At 49.6% G+C, this 19,609-nt stretch overlaps 1 protein-coding gene across 3 annotated transcripts in view; it reads right to left on the bottom strand.

Moving 5' to 3' along the window:
- The window catches only part of LOC123767856 (uncharacterized), a 96,094-nt gene that overhangs the window by 31,289 nt on the left and 45,196 nt on the right, over window positions 1-19,609 (bottom strand). For all 3 annotated transcript variants that reach the window (XM_069310342.1, XM_069310343.1, XM_069310341.1), the window contains 3 exons: window positions 8,239-8,426; window positions 6,355-6,475; window positions 3,479-3,732 (listed from right to left, as the gene is read on the bottom strand). In XM_069310342.1, coding sequence (XP_069166443.1) covers window positions 3,479-3,732; window positions 6,355-6,475; window positions 8,239-8,426 — 563 coding nt within the window. The remainder of the gene's footprint in view (window positions 1-3,478; window positions 3,733-6,354; window positions 6,476-8,238; window positions 8,427-19,609) is intronic.

Genomic DNA, 19,609 nt, shown 5'->3' with positions numbered 1-19,609 from the left:
TTAACACAAGGGGAACACGCACAAGGGGACACAGGTGGAAACTGAGTGCCCAAATGAGCCACAGAGATATTAGAAAGAACTTTTTTAGTGTCAGAGTGGTTGACAAATGGAATGCATTAGGGGGTGATGTGGTGGAGGCTGACTCCATACACAGTTTCAAGTGTAGATATGACAGAGCCCGATAGGCTCAGGAATCTGTACACCTGTTGATTGACGGTTGAGAGGCGGGACCAAAGAGCCAGAGCTCAACCCCCGCAAACACAACTAGGTGAGTACAACTAGGTGAGTACACACACACACACACAGACACACACACACACACACACACACACACACACACACACACACACACACACACACACACACACACACACCCACACCCACACCCACCCACACCCACCCACACACACACACACACACACACACACACCCACACACACACACACCCACACACACACCCACACACCCCCCCCCCACACACACACACACACACACACCCACACACACACACCCACACACACACACACACACCCACACACCCACACACACACACACACACACACACACACACACACACACACACACACACACACACACCCACACACACACACTCACCCACACACCCACACACACACACTCACCCACACACCCACACACACACACACACACACCCACACACACACCCACACACACACCCACACCCACACACACACCCACACACACACACACACACACACACACACACACACACACACACACACACACACACACACACACACACACCCACACACACACACACACCCACCCACACACACACACCCACACACCCACACACACACACACACACACACCCACACACACACACACACACACCCACACACACACACACAGGAGCGAAGCTGGTAGACGTTATTGACAGGAATTTCCTAACACAGCATGTGAAAGAAGATACTAGGGAAAGAGGAGGGGATACGCCCAGCCTATTAGATCTCATTATCACTCAGAATGTAGAAGACATCGAGCAGTTGGAACATGAAATACCACTAGGAGCTAGTGACCATTGTGTCCTAGTCTTTGACTACATGATGGAGCTTAAAATTGTGACCAAAGGACAAGAGGTCCGGGAAAGGAGACTTGATTACAGAAAAGGGGACTACAGAAGGATAAGGGACTACCTGGGAGAAGTGCAGTGGGAGGAAGAACTTAGATTAAAAACAGTGCAAGGTATGATGAACCAAGTCATATTGAAATGCAAGGAGGCTGAAGATAGATTTATTCCAACAATAAAGGAAAAAAGCAGGAGGGAATATAATAACCCATGGTTTAATAGACAGTGTCAGGAAGCAAAGGTGAGAAGCAGGAGGGAGTGGAGGAAGTACAGAAGACAAAGGACAGAGGACAACAGGATTAGATGTAACAGAGCTAGGAATGATTACATTAACATAAGACGAGTGTCGGAAAGAAATTATGAGAACGATATTGCAGTCAAAGCGAAAAAGCAACCAAAATTAATACATAGCCATATAAGAAGGAAGATGTCGGTAAATGACCAAGTGACAAGACTGAGGAAAACAGAAGGGGCATATACAGAAAGCGACAAGGAAATCTGCGAGGTACTGAATGCAAAATTCCATGGAGTGTTCACAACCGAGCCTGAGCAGCTCCCATTGTTAGAAGAGATTACCCAAGATGAAAGACTATCGGATATAGAGGTGACAGCAGAGGATGTAATGAAACAGTTGACAACACTGGATGCAAATAAAGCTGTTGGACCAGACAAAGTATCACCGTGGATACTCAAAGAGGCAGCGCAGGCTCTCAGCGTGCCTCTGGCAATGATCTTCAATGAGTCACTTATGTCGGGAGAATTGCCCAGTTGCTGGAAGGAGGCAAATGTCGTACCGATTTTCAAAAAGGGTGATAGGGAGGAGGCACTTAACTACAGACCCGTATCACTGACAAGCATCCCCTGCAAAATACTTGAAAGAATAATTAGGCTAAGACTTGTTGAGCACCTGGAGAGCATTGGGTTTGTAAACAAGCACCAACATGGGTTCTGGACAGGGAAATCATGCCTAACAAACCTTTTAGAATTCTATGATAAAGTAACAAGGATAAGGCAGGACAGAGAAGGCTGGGCAGACTGCATATTTCTTGACTGCCAAAAGGCCTTTGATACGGTACCGCACATGAGACTGCTATACAAACTTGAGAGGCAGGCAGGAGTAAGCGGAAAGGCCCTAGTATGGGTGAAGAACTACCTAACAGGAAGGAGCCAGAGGGTAATGGTAAGGGGCGAAAAGTCGGACTGGCGAACAGTAACAAGTGGAGTACCTCAAGGATCGGTGCTGGGACCAATCCTCTTTCTAATTTACGTAAATGATATGTTTACAGGAGTGGAATCATACATGTCAATGTTTGCAGATGACGCAAAATTAATGAGAAGAGTTGTGACAGACGAGGATTGTAGGATCCTCCAAGAGGATTTAAACAGGCTGCAGAGATGGTCAGGGAAATGGCTACTGGAGTTTAACACCAGTAAATGTAAAGTTATGGAAATGGGATCAGGTGACAGGAGACCAAAGGGACAGTACACAATGAAGGGGAACAGCCTACCTGTAACGATTCGAGAAAGAGACCTGGGAGTGGATGTGACACCTAATCTAACTCCTGAGGCACATATAAATAGGATAACGACAGCAGCGTACTCTACACTGGCGAAAATTAGAACTTCATTCAGAAACCTAAATGAGGAAGCTTTTAGGGCGCTTTACACTGCCTACGTGAGACCCGTCTTAGAGTATGCCGCGCCATCATGGAGCCCCCACCTGAAGAAACACATAAAGAAACTGGAGAAGGTTCAGAGGTTTGCGACGAGGCTTGTCCCAGAGCTACGAGGGATGGGATATGAAGAGCGGCTGAAGGAACTGAACCTTACGACACTAGAGAAAAGAAGGGAGAGAGGAGATATGATAGGGACATATAAAATACTCAGGGGAATTGACAAAGTGGAAATAGATGAAATGTTCACACGTAATAATAACAGAACGAGGGGACATGGGTGGAAACTGGAAACTCAGATGAGTCACAGAGATGTTAGGAAGTTTTCTTTTAGCGTGAGAGTAGTAGAAAAATGGAATGCACTTGGGGAACAGGTTGTGGAAGCAAATACTATTCATACTTTTAAAACTAGGTATGATAGGGAAATGGGACAGGAGTCATTGCTGTAAACAACCGATAGCTAGAAAGGCGGGATCCAAGAGTCAATGCTCGATCCTGCAAGCACATATAGGTGAGTACATATAGGTGAGTACACACACACACACACACACACACACACACACACACACACACACACACACACACACACACACACACCCACACACACACACACACACACACACCCACACACACACACCCACACACACACACACACCCACACACACACGTGTCACCCTCCGCCAGCAGGAGGTCTCACCCGTCAGTATAGGGATCAGCTGCTGGGGAGTGCCGTCACCGACAATATTATAGCCCTCCATCACGTGGGCTCCGAGCGTCTCCGTCAGGAAGGCGTAGGTCTTGGGCAGCGTGCGTATGAAGGTGTTCCGGGAGAGGGAGTCGAACCCGATCATGAGAAAGTTGAGCTTGAGAGCGTCGCTGGGCACCTTGTCCCAGGAGGCCTGGGCGCGGATGTCCTCGTCGTAGCGGATCCCAGCGATGATGGTGTCCCAGCTGGGAGGGCGCGCCCAGGAGCCCAGCACGGCGCGGCACAGTGAAGTGAAGACGGAAATGTATCATTAACCGCATCATTATCATGTTCACGTCACTGTTCAAAGTTCACACTGAACAAGTTAATCTGTCCGTTGTTCACAATGAACAAGTTAACCTGTCCCTTGTTCACAATGAACAAGTTAACCTGTCCGTTGTTCACACTGAACAAGTTAACCTGTCCCTTGTTCACAATGAACAAGTTAACCTGTCCGTTGTTCACACTGAACAAGTTAACCTGTCCCTTGTTCACAATGAACAAAATAACCTGTCCCTTCTTCACGATGAACAAGTTAACCTGTCCGTTGTTCACGATGAACAAGTTAACCTGTCCGTTGTTCACAATGAACAAGTTAACCTGTCCCTTGCTCACACTGAATAAGTTCAGCTGTCTCTTGTTCACAATGAACAAGTTAACCTGTCCGTTGTTCACAATCAACAAGTTAACGTGTCCCTTGTTCACAATGAACAAGTTAACGTGTCCGTTGTTCACACTGAACAAGTTAACCTGTCCGTTGTTCACAATCAACAAGTTAACGTGTCCGTTGTTCACACTGAACAAGTTAACCTGTCCGTTGTTCACACTGAACAAGTTAACCTGTCCGTTGTTCACACTGAACAAGTTAACCTGCCCCTTGTTCACAATGAACAAACTAACCTTAGCTAACTAAGAACATGATAGTGGGGTCCCCTGCAGGTGGCCGGCAGTATGGAACAAACACCGTGTTCCAGGCCAGGTATGGAACAAACACCGTGTTCCAGGCCAGGTATGGAACAAACACCATGTTCCAGGCCAGGTGTGGAACAAACAGCATGTTCCAGGCCAGGTATGGAACAAACAGCATGTTCCAGGCCAGGTATGGAACAAACACCATATTCCAGGCCAGGTATGGAACAAACACCATGTTCCAGGCCAGGTATGGAACAAACAGCATGTTCCAGGCCAGGTATGGAACAAACAGCATGTTCCAGGCCAGGTATGGAACAAACAGCATGTTCCAGGCCAGGTATGGAACAAACAGCATGTTCCAGGCCAGGTATGGAACAAACACCATGTTCCAGGCCAGGTATGGAACAAACAGCATGTTCCAGGCCAGGTATGGAACAAACACCATGTTCCAGGCCAGGTATGGAACAAACAGCATGTTCCAGGCCAGGTATGGAACAAACACCATGTTCCAGGTCAGGTATGGAACAAACAGCATGTTCCAGGCCAGGTATGGAACAAACAGCATGTTCCAGGCCAGGTGTGGAACAAACACCGTGTTCCAGGCCAGGTATGGAACAAACACCATGTTCCAGGCCAGGTATGGAACAAACAGCATGTTCCAGGCCAGGTGTGGAACAAACACCGTGTTCCAGGCCAGGTATGGAACAAACAGCATGTTCCAGGCCAGGTATGGAACAAACAGCATGTTCCAGGCCAGGTATGGAACAAACACCGTGTTCCAGGCCAGGTATGGAACAAACACCATGTTCCAGGCCAGGTATGGAACAAACACCGTGTTCCAGGCCAGGTATGGAACAAACACCGTGTTCCAGGCCAGGTATGGAACAAACACCATGTTCCAGGCCAGGTATGGAACAAACAGCATGTTCCAGGCCAGGTATGGAACAAATACCATGTTCCTGGTCAGGTATGGAACAAACAGCATGTTCCAGGCCAGGTATGGAACAAACAGCATGTTCCAGGCCAGGTGTGGAACAAACACCGTGTTCCAGGCCAGGTATGGAACAAACACCATGTTCCAGGCCAGGTATGGAACAAACAGCATGTTCCAGGCCAGGTGTGGAACAAACACCGTGTTCCAGGCCAGGTATGGAACAAACAGCATGTTCCAGGCCAGGTATGGAACAAACAGCATGTTCCAGGCCAGGTGTGGAACAAACACCGTGTTCCAGGCCAGGTATGGAACAAACAGCATGTTCCAGGCCAGGTATGGAACAAACAGCATGTTCCAGGCCAGGTATGGAACAAACACCGTGTTCCAGGCCAGGTATGGAACAAACAGCATGGGAGAGGGCAGGTGTGGAACAATCAGCATGGGAGAGGGCAGGTATGGAACAAGCAGCATGGGAGAGGGCAGGTATGGAACAAAGAGCATGGGAGAGGGCAGGTATGGAACAAAGAGCATGGGAGAGGGCAGGTATGGAACAAGCAGCATGGGAGAGGGCAGGTATGGAACAAAGAGCATGGGAGAGGGCAGGTATGGAACAAGCAGCATGGGAGAGGGCAGGTATGGAACAAAGAGCATGGGAGAGGGCAGGTATGGAACAAAGAGCATGGGAGAGGGCAGGTATGGAACAAAGAGCATGGGAGAGGGCAGGTATGGAACAAGCAGCATGGGAGAGGGCAGGTATGGAACAAAGAGCATGGGAGAGGGCAGGTATGGAACAAAGAGCATGGGAGAGGGCAGGTATGGAACAAAGAGCATGGGAGAGGGCAGGTATGGAACAAGCAGCATGGGAGAGGGCAGGTATGGAACAAGCAGCATGGGAGAGGGCAGGTGTGGAACAAAGAGCATGGGAGAGGGCAGGTGTGGAACAAAGAGCATGGGAGAGGGCAGGATAACCTTAGGGGCTCACGTGTTGCCGTCCTTGGCGGTGCAGGAGACGCTGTAGAAGTCGGTGTTGGTGAGGGTGAAGGTGTCGTGGGTGGTGGTGGTCAGGCCCCGCTTGTTGGCGTCGTCCCCGTCACGGACCACCTCTACCACACACAACCTCACCGTTACCCATAGGTCACCCTTATCTAAAGGTCGCCCTTATCAAAAGGTCACCCTTATCTAAAGGTCGTCCTTATCTAAAGGTCGCCCTTATCGAAAGGTCGCCCTTATCAAAAGGACGCCCTTATCTAAAGGTCTCCCTTATCAAAAGGTCGCCCTTATCAAAAGGTCGCCTTTATCAAAAGGTCGCCCTTATCTAAAGGTCTCCCTTATCAAAAGGTCGCCCTTATCTAAAGGTCTCCCTTATCAAAAGGTCTCCCTTATCAAAAGGTCACCCTTATCAAAAGGTCACCCTTATCAAAAGGTCAACCTTATCAAAAGGTCGCCCTTATCGAAAGGTCACCCTTATCAAAAGGTCGCCCTTATCGAAAGGTCGCCCTTATCAAAAGGACGCCCTTATCGAAAGGTCGCCCTTATCAAAAGGACGCCCTTATCAAAAGGTCGCCCTTATCGAAAGGTCGCCCTTATCAAAAGGACGCCCTTATCAAAAGGACGCCCTTATCAAAGGGACGCCCTTATCAAAGGGACGCCCTTATCAAAAGGACGCCCTTATCAAAAGGACGCCCTTATCAAAAGGACGGCCTTATCAAAAGGTCGCCCTTATCAAAAGGTCGCCCTTATCAAAAGGTCGCCCTTATCTAAAGGTCGCCCTGATCTAAAGGTCGCCCTTATCTAAAGGTCGCCCTAATCTAAAGGTCGCCCTTATCGAAAGGTCGCCCTTATCAAAAGGACGCCCTTATCGAAAGGTCGCCCTTATCGAAAGGTCGCCCTTATCAAAAGGACGCCCTTATCAAAAGGTCGCCCTAATCTAAAGGTCGCCCTTATCTAAAGGTCGCCCTTATCAAAAGGTCGCCCTTATCTAAAGGTCGCCCTAATCTAAAGGTCGCCCTTATCGAAAGGTCGCCCTTATCAAAAGGTCGCCCTTATCTAAAGGTCACCCTTATCTAAAGGTCGCCCTTATCAAAAGGTCATCCTTATCAAAAGGTCATCCTTATGACGATGGGGACCTATTATACCGGTTTAGGGCATATAAAGTTATCATACAGAAAATAGGAAGTCAATACATGGAATAAAATGAAGATAGAGCCCTGGTGGACTTCCCCCGGGGCTCTAAAGGGAGACTTTGAATGTTCTGATCGTGAGAGCAGGAGTTAGATAAAGGAGTAAATTGCAACGTCACTATTTCTCAGTGAGAGCAAAGAGGGTGAGAAACATCTGGATGCAGAGGTGCCCGACTACTACTCCTTAACAACTTTAATGGATTGATAATTTGGGAGGTTTATGCCAGAGTTCAGAAAATTGAGGGTTGACAACTATGCTGGCAGTCATTAGGGGCACAATGGTGGCTATTATAGCATTATTCCCCCTAAACTGTCTTGGTCCACATTAATGTGTTTATATAACCATTATATACTTTTATCTCACGACCTGCTCTCACAACCACCTGGTCTCACAACGTGCTCTCACAACCACCTGGTCTCACAACGTGCTCTCACAACCACCTGGTCTCACAACGTGCTCTCACAACCACCTGGTCTCACAACCACCTGGTCTCACAACCACCTGGTCTCACAACCACCTGGTCTCACAACCACCTGGTCTCACAACCACCTGGTCTCACAACCACCTGGTCTCACAACCACCTGGTCTCACAACCACCTGGTCTCACCACCACCTGGTCTCACAAGTCAACAAGCGTCAGGACTGGAGTAGATGTGCCCCGCCCCCAAGGCGTGTAGGGTCTCACCTGTGAAGGAACACTCGACGTCTCCGTGGGCGTCGCGCGCCGTCTTGGTGATGGCGGCCACGGCGCCCCGCACCGCCACCCACTCCGGCTCCCCGCCGCACCGGACGGGGTCTATGTGCTGGAAGAATCGGTAGATCTCCGGGTTCTTCACATCCAGGATCGGGTGTTGACACGCCAGGTGGGCGGGGCTGTAGGGGGAATGGTGGTCAGTGGTTGGCTGGTCGTGTGCGGAGGGGCGGGGCTTGACATACACCTGGTAGATGTTAACCAGTTGTATGTGTGATCTAGGGCTGTGTGGAACACGTGGTAAATGACATATTCATTGCAATAGTTGATAATTGAACAGAGAAATTGGGTAAAATTGGGCTCAATTTCCAATTGAGACCAGAAAAGTCTCAATTGAGACTTTAGAAAAATCCAGATTTTTTTTTGTAACTGCCTATGGTGGTCCAGCCTGTCGGGAAAGGAAATTTAATCCTGATTAATTGTACATATATGAACCAGGACTGGTTAGGGGAGACAGAAGTAGCAGTTAATGGCACACTGTGGGTCATTTTTGGCAACAAAAAAAATGGTCACCTATTTGTCATTTGGACAAATAGGTGACATTTTGACTAATACGTCACACGCACACATTGGACAGGACTCTCAAGTTACAGCTTGCCAGCACAGGTAAAGCAGCTGAGCTGGTAACCATATATACTTGTCTATTAATTAGTATCCCAGCCTAGGAAATAGGCAGACTAGCGAAGGGCCAGTTGTGTGAGGGGCTGGGTGATGGTTCACTGCTTGTTACACCTCAGGTACACACCGGTGAGAGCTTCACCTCAGGTACACACCGGTGAGAGCTTCACCTCAGGTACACACCGGTGAGAGCTTCACCTCAGGTACACACCGGTGAGAGCTTCACCGGTGTGTACGGTGAGGTGCCAGGTGTCATGGATACCAACACCAGGATGGTGCGGGCCACCTCTCAGGGTGTGTACGGTGAGGTGTCAGGTGTCATGGATTCCAACACCAGGATGGTGCGGGCCACCTCTCAGGGTGTGTACGGTGAGGTGTCAGGTGTCATGGATACCAACACCAGGATGGTGCGGGCCACCTCTCAGGGTGTGTACGGTGAGGTGCCAGGTGTCATGGATACCAACACCAGGATGGTGCGGGCCACCTCTCAGGTACATGACAGCACTCCATGTCTCACACAACTTTGCTGACGACGCCAAAATTATGTGAAGGATTAAGACAGAGGAGGATAGCTTGAGGCTTCAAGAAGACCTGGACAAGCTGCAGGAATGGTCGAACAAATTGTTCTTAGAGTTTAACCCAAGCAAATGTAATGTAATGAAGATAGGTGTAGGGAGCAGGAGGCCAGATACAAGGTATCATTTAGGAGATGAAATACTTCAAGAGTCAAAGAAAGAGAAAGACCTGGGGGTTGATATCACGCCAGACCTGTCCCCTGAAGCACATATCAAGAGGATAACATCAGCGGCATATGCCAGGTTGGCTAACATAAGAACGGCCTTTAGAAACTTGTGTAAGGAATCTTTCAGAACGTTATATACCACATATGTCAGACCAATCCTGGAGAATGCGACTCCAGCATGGAGTCCATATTTAGTCAAGCATAAGACTAAACTGGAATAGGTTCAAAAGTTTGCCACCAGACTAGTACCCGAGCTGAGAGGTATGAGCTATGAGGAGAGACTACGGGAATTAAACCTCACGTCACTGGGAGACGGAAGAATTAGGGGGGGACATGATCACCACATTCAAGATTCTGAAGGGAATCGACAGGGTTGATAAAGACAGTCTATTTAACACAAGGGGCACACGCACTAGGGGACACAGGTGGAAACTGAGTGCCCAAATGAGCCACAGAGATATTAGAAAGAACTTTTTTAGTGTCAGAGTGGTTGACAAATGGAATGCATTAGGCAGTGATGTGGTGGAGGCTGACTCCATACACAGTTTCAAGTGTAGATATGATAGAGCCCAGTAGGCTCAGGAACCTGTACACCTGTTGATTGACGGTTGAGAGGCGGGACCAAAGAGCCAGAGCTCAACCCCCGCAAGCACAAAAAGAGAGTACAGTAACGTGACACCTGTGACACAGTAACGTGACAACTGACACAAAAACGTGACACCTGTGACACAGTAACGTGACACCTGTGACACAGTAACGTGACAACTGTGACACAAAAACGTGACACCTGTGACACAGTAACGTGACAACTGTGACACAGTAACGTGACACCTGTGACACAGTAACGTGACACCTGTGACACAGTAACGTGACACCTGTGACACAGTAACGTGACAACTGTGACACAGTAACGTGACACAGTAATGTTCCGTCACAATAAGGAACACGAGGAACATACAATCAAGCAGTTGAATGCTTCATTACATTCTATGTGGCATTTATTCATTTATTAAACCTGTCTTTAAAGAGAGAATGTTTGTCTGTTCAAAATGATGGTTCAGATGCTTGGGGCTAGTCACAACAAACTTTGCACGGTGATTAGTGATTGTATGGTGAGTGTCATAGGATGGTTGGGGAGGGAGTCGAACATAATTGTCTACTTTATGTAGGATTGGTTCCTATTGCGACTTCCATTCAATCTGAAATGTGGGTTTCATTGTCCATAGAGTGGTCAACGGAAGCTTTTACGTCCGTCTTCCCAGCTTCCCTGACGTATACAGTGTTGCCACAATGTCTTAGCGCCCTGCCTTCCCCTGGCGCGCGCCAGACACGGCAGCACAACACTGAGGTACGGCACCACGCAGGAACCTACGCCGGAACTGTCTCCTGGACTTCACCAACGACGTAATTCTCCTTCAATTGCGTAATTGGCCAGACTATTATGAAAATCAATAGTGGCCGGCACGTGACCCTCATACCCCAGTACACCTCCAGTACCACAACACCAGTACACCTCCAGTACCACAACACCAGTACCACAACAACAGTACACCCCCAGTACCAAAACACCAGTACACCTCCAGTACCACAACACCAGTACCCTCCTGTACCACAACACCAGTACACCCCCAGTACCACAACACCAGTACCCTCCTGTACCACAACACCAGTACACCTCCAGCACCACAACACCAGTACACCTCCAGTACCACAACACCAGTACACCCCCAGTACCACAACACCAGTAAACCTCCAGTACCACAACACCAGTACACCCCCAGTACCACAACACCAGTACACCTCCAGTACCACAACACCAGTACACCCCCAGTACCACAACACCAGTACACCACCAGAACCACAACACCAGTACACCACCAGTACCACAACACCAGTACACCCCCAGTACCACAACACCAGTACACCTCCAGTACCACAACACCAGTACACCCCCAGTACCACAACACCAGTACACCACCAGTACCACAACACCAGTACACCTCCAGTACCACAACACCAGTACACCTCTAGTACCACAACACCAGTACACCCCCAGTACCACAACACCAGAACACCCCCAGTACCACAACACCAGTACACCACCAGAACCACAACACCAGTACACCTCCAGTACCACAACACCAGTACACCTCCAGTACCACAACAACAGTACACCTCCAGTACCACAACACCAGTACACTCCCAGTACCACAACACCAGTACACCCCCAGTACCACAACACCAGTACACCCCCAGTACCACAACACCAGTACACCCCCAGTACCACAACACCAGTACACCTCCAGTACCACAACAACAGTACACCCCCAGTACCACAACACCAGTACACCCCCAGTACCACAACACCAGTACACCCCCAGTACCACAACACCAGTACACTCCCAGTACCACAACACCAGTACACCCCCAGTACCACAACACCAGTACACCCCCAGTACCACAACACCAGTACACCCCCAGTACCACAACACCAGTACACCCCCAGTACCACAACACCAGTACACCCCCAGTACCACAACACCAGTTCACCCCCAGTACACCTCCAGTACCACAACACCAGTACACCCCCAGTACACCTCCAGTACCACAACACCAGTACCACAACACCAGTACCACAACACTAGTACACCCCCAATACCACAACACCAGTACCACAACACCAGTACACCCCCAGTACCACAACACCAGTAGACCATCAGTACACCTCCAGTACCACAACACCAGTACACCCCCAGTACCACAACACCAGTACACCCCCAGTACACCTCCAGTACCACAACACCAGTACACCCCCAGTACACCTCCAGTACCACAATACCAGTACACACCCAGTACCACAACACCAGTACACCCCTAGTACCACAACACCAGTACACCCCCAGTACCACAACACCAGTACACCCCCAGTACCACAACACCAGTACACCTCCAGTACCACAACACCAGTACACCCCCAGTACCACAACACCAGTACACCTCCAGTACCACAACACCAGTACACCTCCAGTACCACAACACCAGTACACCTCCAGTACCACAACAACAGTACACCTCCAGTACCACAACACCAGTACACCTCCAGTACCACAACACCAGTACACCCCCAGTACCACAACACCAGTACACCCCCAGTACCACAACACCAGTACACCCCCAGTACCACAACACCAGTACACCCCCAGTACCACAACACCAGTACCCTCCTGTACCACAACAACAGTACACCCCCAGTACCTCAACACCAGTACACCCCCAGTACCACAACACCAGTACACCCCCAGTACCACAACACCAGTACACCCCCAGTACCACAACACCAGTACACCCCCAGTACCACAACACCAGTACACCCCCAGTACCACAACACCAGTACACCACCAGTACCACAACACCAGTACACCTCCAGTACCACAACACCAGTACCACAACACCAGTACACCTCCAGTACCACAACACCAGTACACCCCCAGTACCACAACACCAGTACACCCCCAGTACCACAACATCAGTACCACAACACCAGTACACCTCCAGTACCACAACAACAGTACACTCCCAGTACCACAACAACAGTACACCCCCAGTACCACAACACCAGTACCCTCCTGTACCACAACAACAGTACACCCCCAGTACCACAACACCAGTACACCCCCAGTACCACAACACCAGTACACCCCCAGTACCACAACACCAGTACCCTCCTGTACCACAACAACAGTACACCCCCAGTACCTCAACACCAGTACACCCCCAGTACCACAACACCAGTACACCCCCAGTACCACAACACCAGTACACCCCCAGTACCACAACACCAGTACACCCCCAGTACCACAACACCAGTACACCCCCAGTACCACAACACCAGTACACCACCAGTACCACAACACCAGTACACCTCCAGTACCACAACACCAGTACCACAACACCAGTACACCTCCAGTACCACAACACCAGTACCACAAAACTAGTACACCCCCAGTACCACAACACCAGTACACCCCCAGTACCACAACACCAGTACACCCCCAGTACCACAACATCAGTACCACAACATCAGTACCACAACACCAGTACACCTCCAGTACCACAACAACAGTACACTCCCAGTACCACAACAACAGTACACCCCCAGTACCACAACACCAGTACCCTCCTGTACCACAACAACAGTACACCCCCAGTACCACAACACCAGTACACCTCCAGTACCACAACACCAGTACACCCCCAGTACCACAACAACAGTACACCCCCAGTACCACAACACCAGTACACCTCCAGTACCACAACACCAGTACACCCCCAGTACCACAACACCAGTACACCCCCAGTACCACAACACCAGTACACCTCCAGTACCACAACAGCAGTACACCCCCTGTACCACAACACCAGTACACCCCCAGTACCACAACACCAGTACACCCCGAGTACCACAACACCAGTACACCCCCAGTACCACAACACCAGTACACCCCCAGTACCACAACACCAGTACACCACCAGTACCACAACACCAGTACACCCCCAGTACCACAACACCAGTACACCCCCAGTACCACAACACCAGTACACCTCCAGTACCACAACACCAGTACACCCCCAGTACCACAACACCAGTACACCCCCAGTACCACAACACCAGTACACCACCAGTACCACAACACCAGTACACCTCCAGTACCACAACACCAGTACCACAACACCAGTACACCTCCAGTACCACAACACCAGTACCACAAAACTAGTACACCCCCAGTACCACAACACCAGTACACCCCCAGTACCACAACACCAGTACACCCCCAGTACCACAACATCAGTACCACAACATCAGTACCACAACACCAGTACACCTCCAGTACCACAACAACAGTACACTCCCAGTACCACAACAACAGTACACCCCCAGTACCACAACACCAGTACCCTCCTGTACCACAACAACAGTACACCCCCAGTACCACAACACCAGTACACCTCCAGTACCACAACACCAGTACACCCCCAGTACCACAACAACAGTACACCCCCAGTACCACAACACCAGTACACCTCCAGTACCACAACACCAGTACACCCCCAGTACCACAACACCAGTACACCCCCAGTACCACAACACCAGTACACCTCCAGTACCACAACAGCAGTACACCCCCTGTACCACAACACCAGTACACCCCCAGTACCACAACACCAGTACACCCCGAGTACCACAACACCAGTACACCCCCAGTACCACAACACCAGTACACCCCCAGTACCACAACACCAGTACACCACCAGTACCACAACACCAGTACACCCCCAGTACCACAACACCAGTACACCCCCAGTACCACAACACCAGTACACCTCCAGTACCACAACACCAGTACACCCCCAGTACCACAACACCAGTACACCACCAGTACCACAACACCAGTACCTTCCTGTACCACAACAACAGTACACCCCCAGTACCACAACACCAGTACACCCCCAGTACCACAACACCAGTACACCCCCAGTACCACAACACCAGTACACCTCCAGTACCACAACACCAGTACACCCCCAGTACCACAACACCAGTACACCCCCAGTACCACAACACCAGTACACCCCCAGTACCACAACACCAGTACACCCCCAGTACCACAACACCAGTACACCCCCAGTACCACAACACCAGTACACCCCCAGTACCACAACACCAGTACACCCCCAGTACCACAACACCAGTACACCTCCAGTACCACAACACCAGTACCTGACTTGCGACCCAGAACCCCAGTCCTCACTAGTGTTGCTGCTGGTACAGTTGTGTGTTGTTGCTGCTGGTACAGTTGTGTGTTGTTGCTGCAGGTACAGTTGTGTGTTGCTGCAGGTACAGTTGTGTGTTTTTGCTGCAGGTACAGTTGTGTGTTGTTGCTGCTGGTACAGTTGTGTGTTGTTGCTGCAGGTACAGTTGTGTGTTGCTGCAGGTACAGTTGTGTGTTGCTGCAGGTACAGTTGTGTGTTTTTGCTGCAGGTACAGTTGTGTGTTGTTGCTGCTGGTACAGTTGTGTGTTGCTGCTGCAGGTACAGTTGTGTGTTGTTGCAGGTACAGTTGTGTGTTGCTGCAGGTACAGTTGTGTGTTGTTGCTGCTGGTACAGTTGTGTGTTGTTACTGGTACAGTTGTGTGTTGTTGCTGCAGGTACAGTTGTGTGTTGTTGCTGGTACAGTTGTGTGTTGTTGCTGCTGGTACAGTTGTGTGTTGTTGCTGCTGGTACAGTTGTGTGTTGCTGCAGGTACAGTTGTGTGTTGTTGCTGCAGGTACAGTTGTGTGTTGTTGCTGCAGGTACAGTTGTGTGTTGTTGCTGCTGGTACAGTTGTGTGTTGTTGCTGCAGGTACAGTTGTGTGTTGTTGCTGCAGGTACAGTTGTGTGTTGTTGCTGGTACAGTTGTGTGTTGTTGCTGGTACAGTTGTGTGTTGTTGCTGCAGGTACAGTTGTGTGTTGTTGCTGGTACAGTTGTGTTGTTGCTGCTGGTACAGTTGTGTGTTGTTGCTGGTACAGTTGTGTGTTGTTGCTGGTACAGTTGTGTGTTGTTGCTGCTGGTACAGTTGTGTGTTGTTGCTGCTGGTACAGTTGTGTGTTGCTGCTGGTACAGTTGTGTGTTGTTGCTGCAGGTACAGTTGTGTGTTGTTGCTGGTACAGTTGTGTGTTGCTGCTGCAGGTACAGTTGTGTGTTGTTGCTGGTACAGTTGTGTGTTGCTGCAGGTACAGTTGTGTGTTGTTGCTGGTACAGTTGTGTTGTTGCTGCTGGTACAGTTGTGTGTTGTTGCTGGTACAGTTGTGTGTTGTTGCTGGTACAGTTGTGTGTTGTTGCAGGTACAGTTGTGTGTTGTTGCTGCAGGTACAGTTGTGTGTTGTTGCTGCTGGTACAGTTGTGTGTTGTTGCAGGTACAGTTGTGTGTTGCTGCAGGTACAGTTGTGTGTTGCTGCAGGTACAGTTGTGTGTTGCTGCAGGTACAGTTGTGTGTTGTTGCTGCTGGTACAGTTGTGTGTTGTTGCAGGTACAGTTGTGTGTTGCTGCAGGTACAGTTGTGTGTTGCTGCAGGTACAGTTGTGTGTTGTTGCAGGTACAGTTGTGTGTTGCTGCAGGTACAGTTGTGTGTTGTTGCTGCTGGTACAGTTGTGTGTTGTTGCTGGTACAGTTGTGTGTTGTTGCTGGTACAGTTGTGTGTTGTTGCTGCAGGTACAGTTGTGTGTTGTTGCTGGTACAGTTGTGTGTTGTTGCTGCTGGTACAGTTGTGTGTTGTTGCTGCAGGTACAGTTGTGTGTTGTTGCTGCTGGTACAGTTGTGTGTTGTTGCTGCAGGTACAGTTGTGTGTTGTTGCAGGTACAGTTGTGTGTTGCTGCAGGTACAGTTGTGTGTTGTTGCTGCTGGTACAGTTGTGTGTTGTTGCTGGTACAGTTGTGTGTTGTTGCTGGTACAGTTGTGTGTTGTTGCTGCAGGTACAGTTGTGTGTTGTTGCTGGTACAGTTGTGTGTTGTTGCTGCTGGTACAGTTGTGTGTTGTTGCTGCAGGTACAGTTGTGTGTTGTTGCTGCTGGTACAGTTGTGTGTTGTTGCTGCAGGTACAGTTGTGTGTTGTTGCAGGTACAGTTGTGTGTTGCTGCAGGTACAGTTGTGTGTTGTTGCTGCTGGTACAGTTGTGTGTTGTTGCTGCAGGTACAGTTGTGTGTTGTTGCAGGTACAGTTGTGTGTTGCTGCAGGTACAGTTGTGTGTTGCTGCTGGCAGAGTTGTGTGTTGTTGCAGGTACAGTTGTGTGTTGTTGCTGCTGGTACAGTTGTGTGTTGTTGCTGCAGGTACAGTTGTGTGTTGTTGCAGGTACAGTTGTGTGTTGCTGCAGGTACAGTTGTGTGTTGCTGCTGGCAGAGTTGTGTGTTGCTGCTGGTACAGTTGTGTGTTGCTGCAGGTACAGTTGTGTGTTGCTGCAGGTACAGTTGTGTGTTGCTGCTGGTACAGTTGTGCGTTGTTGCTGGTACAGTTGTGTGTTGCTGCTGGTACAGGTGTGTGTTGCTGCTGGTACAGTTGTGTGTTGCTGCTGGTACAGTTGTGTGTTGCTGCTGGTACAGTTGTGTGTTGTTGCTGCTGGTACAGTTGTGTGTTGTTGCTGCTGGTACAGTTGTGCGTTGTTACTGGTACAGTTGTGTGTTGTTGCTGGTACAGTTGTGTGTTGCTGCTGGTACATTTGTGTGTTGTTGCTGCTGGTACAGTTGTGTGTTGCTGCTGGTACAGTTGTGTGTTGTTGCTGCTGGTACAGTTGTGTGTTGTTGCTGCTGGTACAGTTGTGCGTTGTTACTGGTACAGTTGTGTGTTGTTGCTGGTACAGTTGTGTGTTGCTGCTGGTACAGTTGTGTGTTGTTGCTGCTGGTACAGTTGTGTGTTGCTGCTGGTACAGTTGTGTGTTGTTGCTGGTACAGTTGTGTGTTGCTGCTGGTACAGTTGTGTGTTGCTGCTGGTACAGTTGTGTGTTGTTGCTGCTGGTACAGTTGTGTGTTGCTGCTGGTACAGTTGTGTGCTGCTGCTGCAGGTACAGTTGTGTGTTGCTGCTGGTACAGTTGTGTGTTGCTGCTGGTACAGTTGTGTGTTGTTGCTGGTACAGTTGTGTGTTGCTGCTGCAGGTACAGTTGTGTGTTGCTGCTGGTACAGTTGTGTGTTGCTGCTGGTACAGTTGTGTTTTGTTGCTGGTACAGTTGTGTGTTGCTGCTGGTACAGTTGTGTGTTGTTGCTGCTGGTACTGTTGTGTGTTGTTGCTGCAGGTACAGTTGTGTGTTGCTGCAGCTGGTACAGTTGTGTGTTGCTGCTGCTGGTACAGTTGTGTGTTGCTGCTGCTGGTACAGTTGTGTGTTGCTGCTGGTACAGTTGTGTGTTGCTGCAGGTACAGTTGTGTGTTGCTGCAGGTACAGTTGTGTGTTGTTGCTGCTGGTACAGTTGTGTGTTGCAGCTGCTGGTACAGTTGTGTGTTGCTGCTGCAGGTACAGTTGTGTGTTGTTGCTGGTACAGTTGTGTGTTGCTGCTGGTACAGTTGTGTCTTGTTGCTGCTGGTACAGTTGTGTGTTGCTGCTGGAACAGTTGTGTGTTGTTGCTGCTGGTACGGTTGTGTGTTGCTGCAGGTACAGTTGTGTGTTGCTGCTGGTACAGTTGTGTGATGCTGCTGGTACAGTTGTGTGTTGTTGCTGTTGGTACAGTTGTGTGTTGTTGCTGCTGGTACAGTTGTGTGTTGTTGCTGCTGGTACAGTTGTGTGTTGTTGCTGGTACAGTTGTGTGTTGTTGTTGCTGGTACAGTTGTGTGTTGTTGCTGCTGGTACAGTTGTGTGTTGTTGCTGCAGGTACAGTTGTGTGTTGTTGCTGCTGGTACAGTTGTGTGTTGCTGCTGCTGGTACAGTTGTGTGTTGCTGCTGCTGGTACAGTTGTGTGTTGTTGCTGGTACAGTTGTGTGTTGCTGCAGGTACAGTTGTGTGTTGCTGCAGGTACAGTTGTGTGTTGCTGCAGGTACAGTTGTGTGTTGCTGCTGGTACAGTTGTGTGTTGCTGCAGGTACAGTTGTGTGTTGTTGCTGCTGGTACAGTTGTGTGATGTTGCTGCTGGTACAGTTGTGTGTTGCTGCAGCTGGTACAGTTGTGTGTTGCTGCTGGTACAGTTGTGTGTTGCTGCTGGTACAGTTGTGTGTTGTTGCTGCTGGTACAGTTGTGTGTTGTTGCTGCTGGTACAGTTGTGTGTTGTTGCTGCTGGTACAGTTGTGTGTTGTTGCTGCTGGTACAGTTGTGTGTTGCTGCTGGTACAGTTGTGTGTTGTTGCTGCAGGTACAGTTGTGTGTTGTTGCTGCTGGTACAGTTGTGTGTTGTTGCTGCTGGTACAGTTGTGTGTTGTTGCTGCTGGTACAGT

This window comes from Procambarus clarkii, chromosome 67, assembly GCF_040958095.1.
Source record: "Procambarus clarkii isolate CNS0578487 chromosome 67, FALCON_Pclarkii_2.0, whole genome shotgun sequence".
Lineage (NCBI taxonomy): Eukaryota > Metazoa > Arthropoda > Malacostraca > Decapoda > Cambaridae > Procambarus > Procambarus clarkii.
The sequence above is the reverse complement of the archived record's forward strand: the minus strand, read 5'-3'. Positions and strand labels throughout refer to the sequence as shown.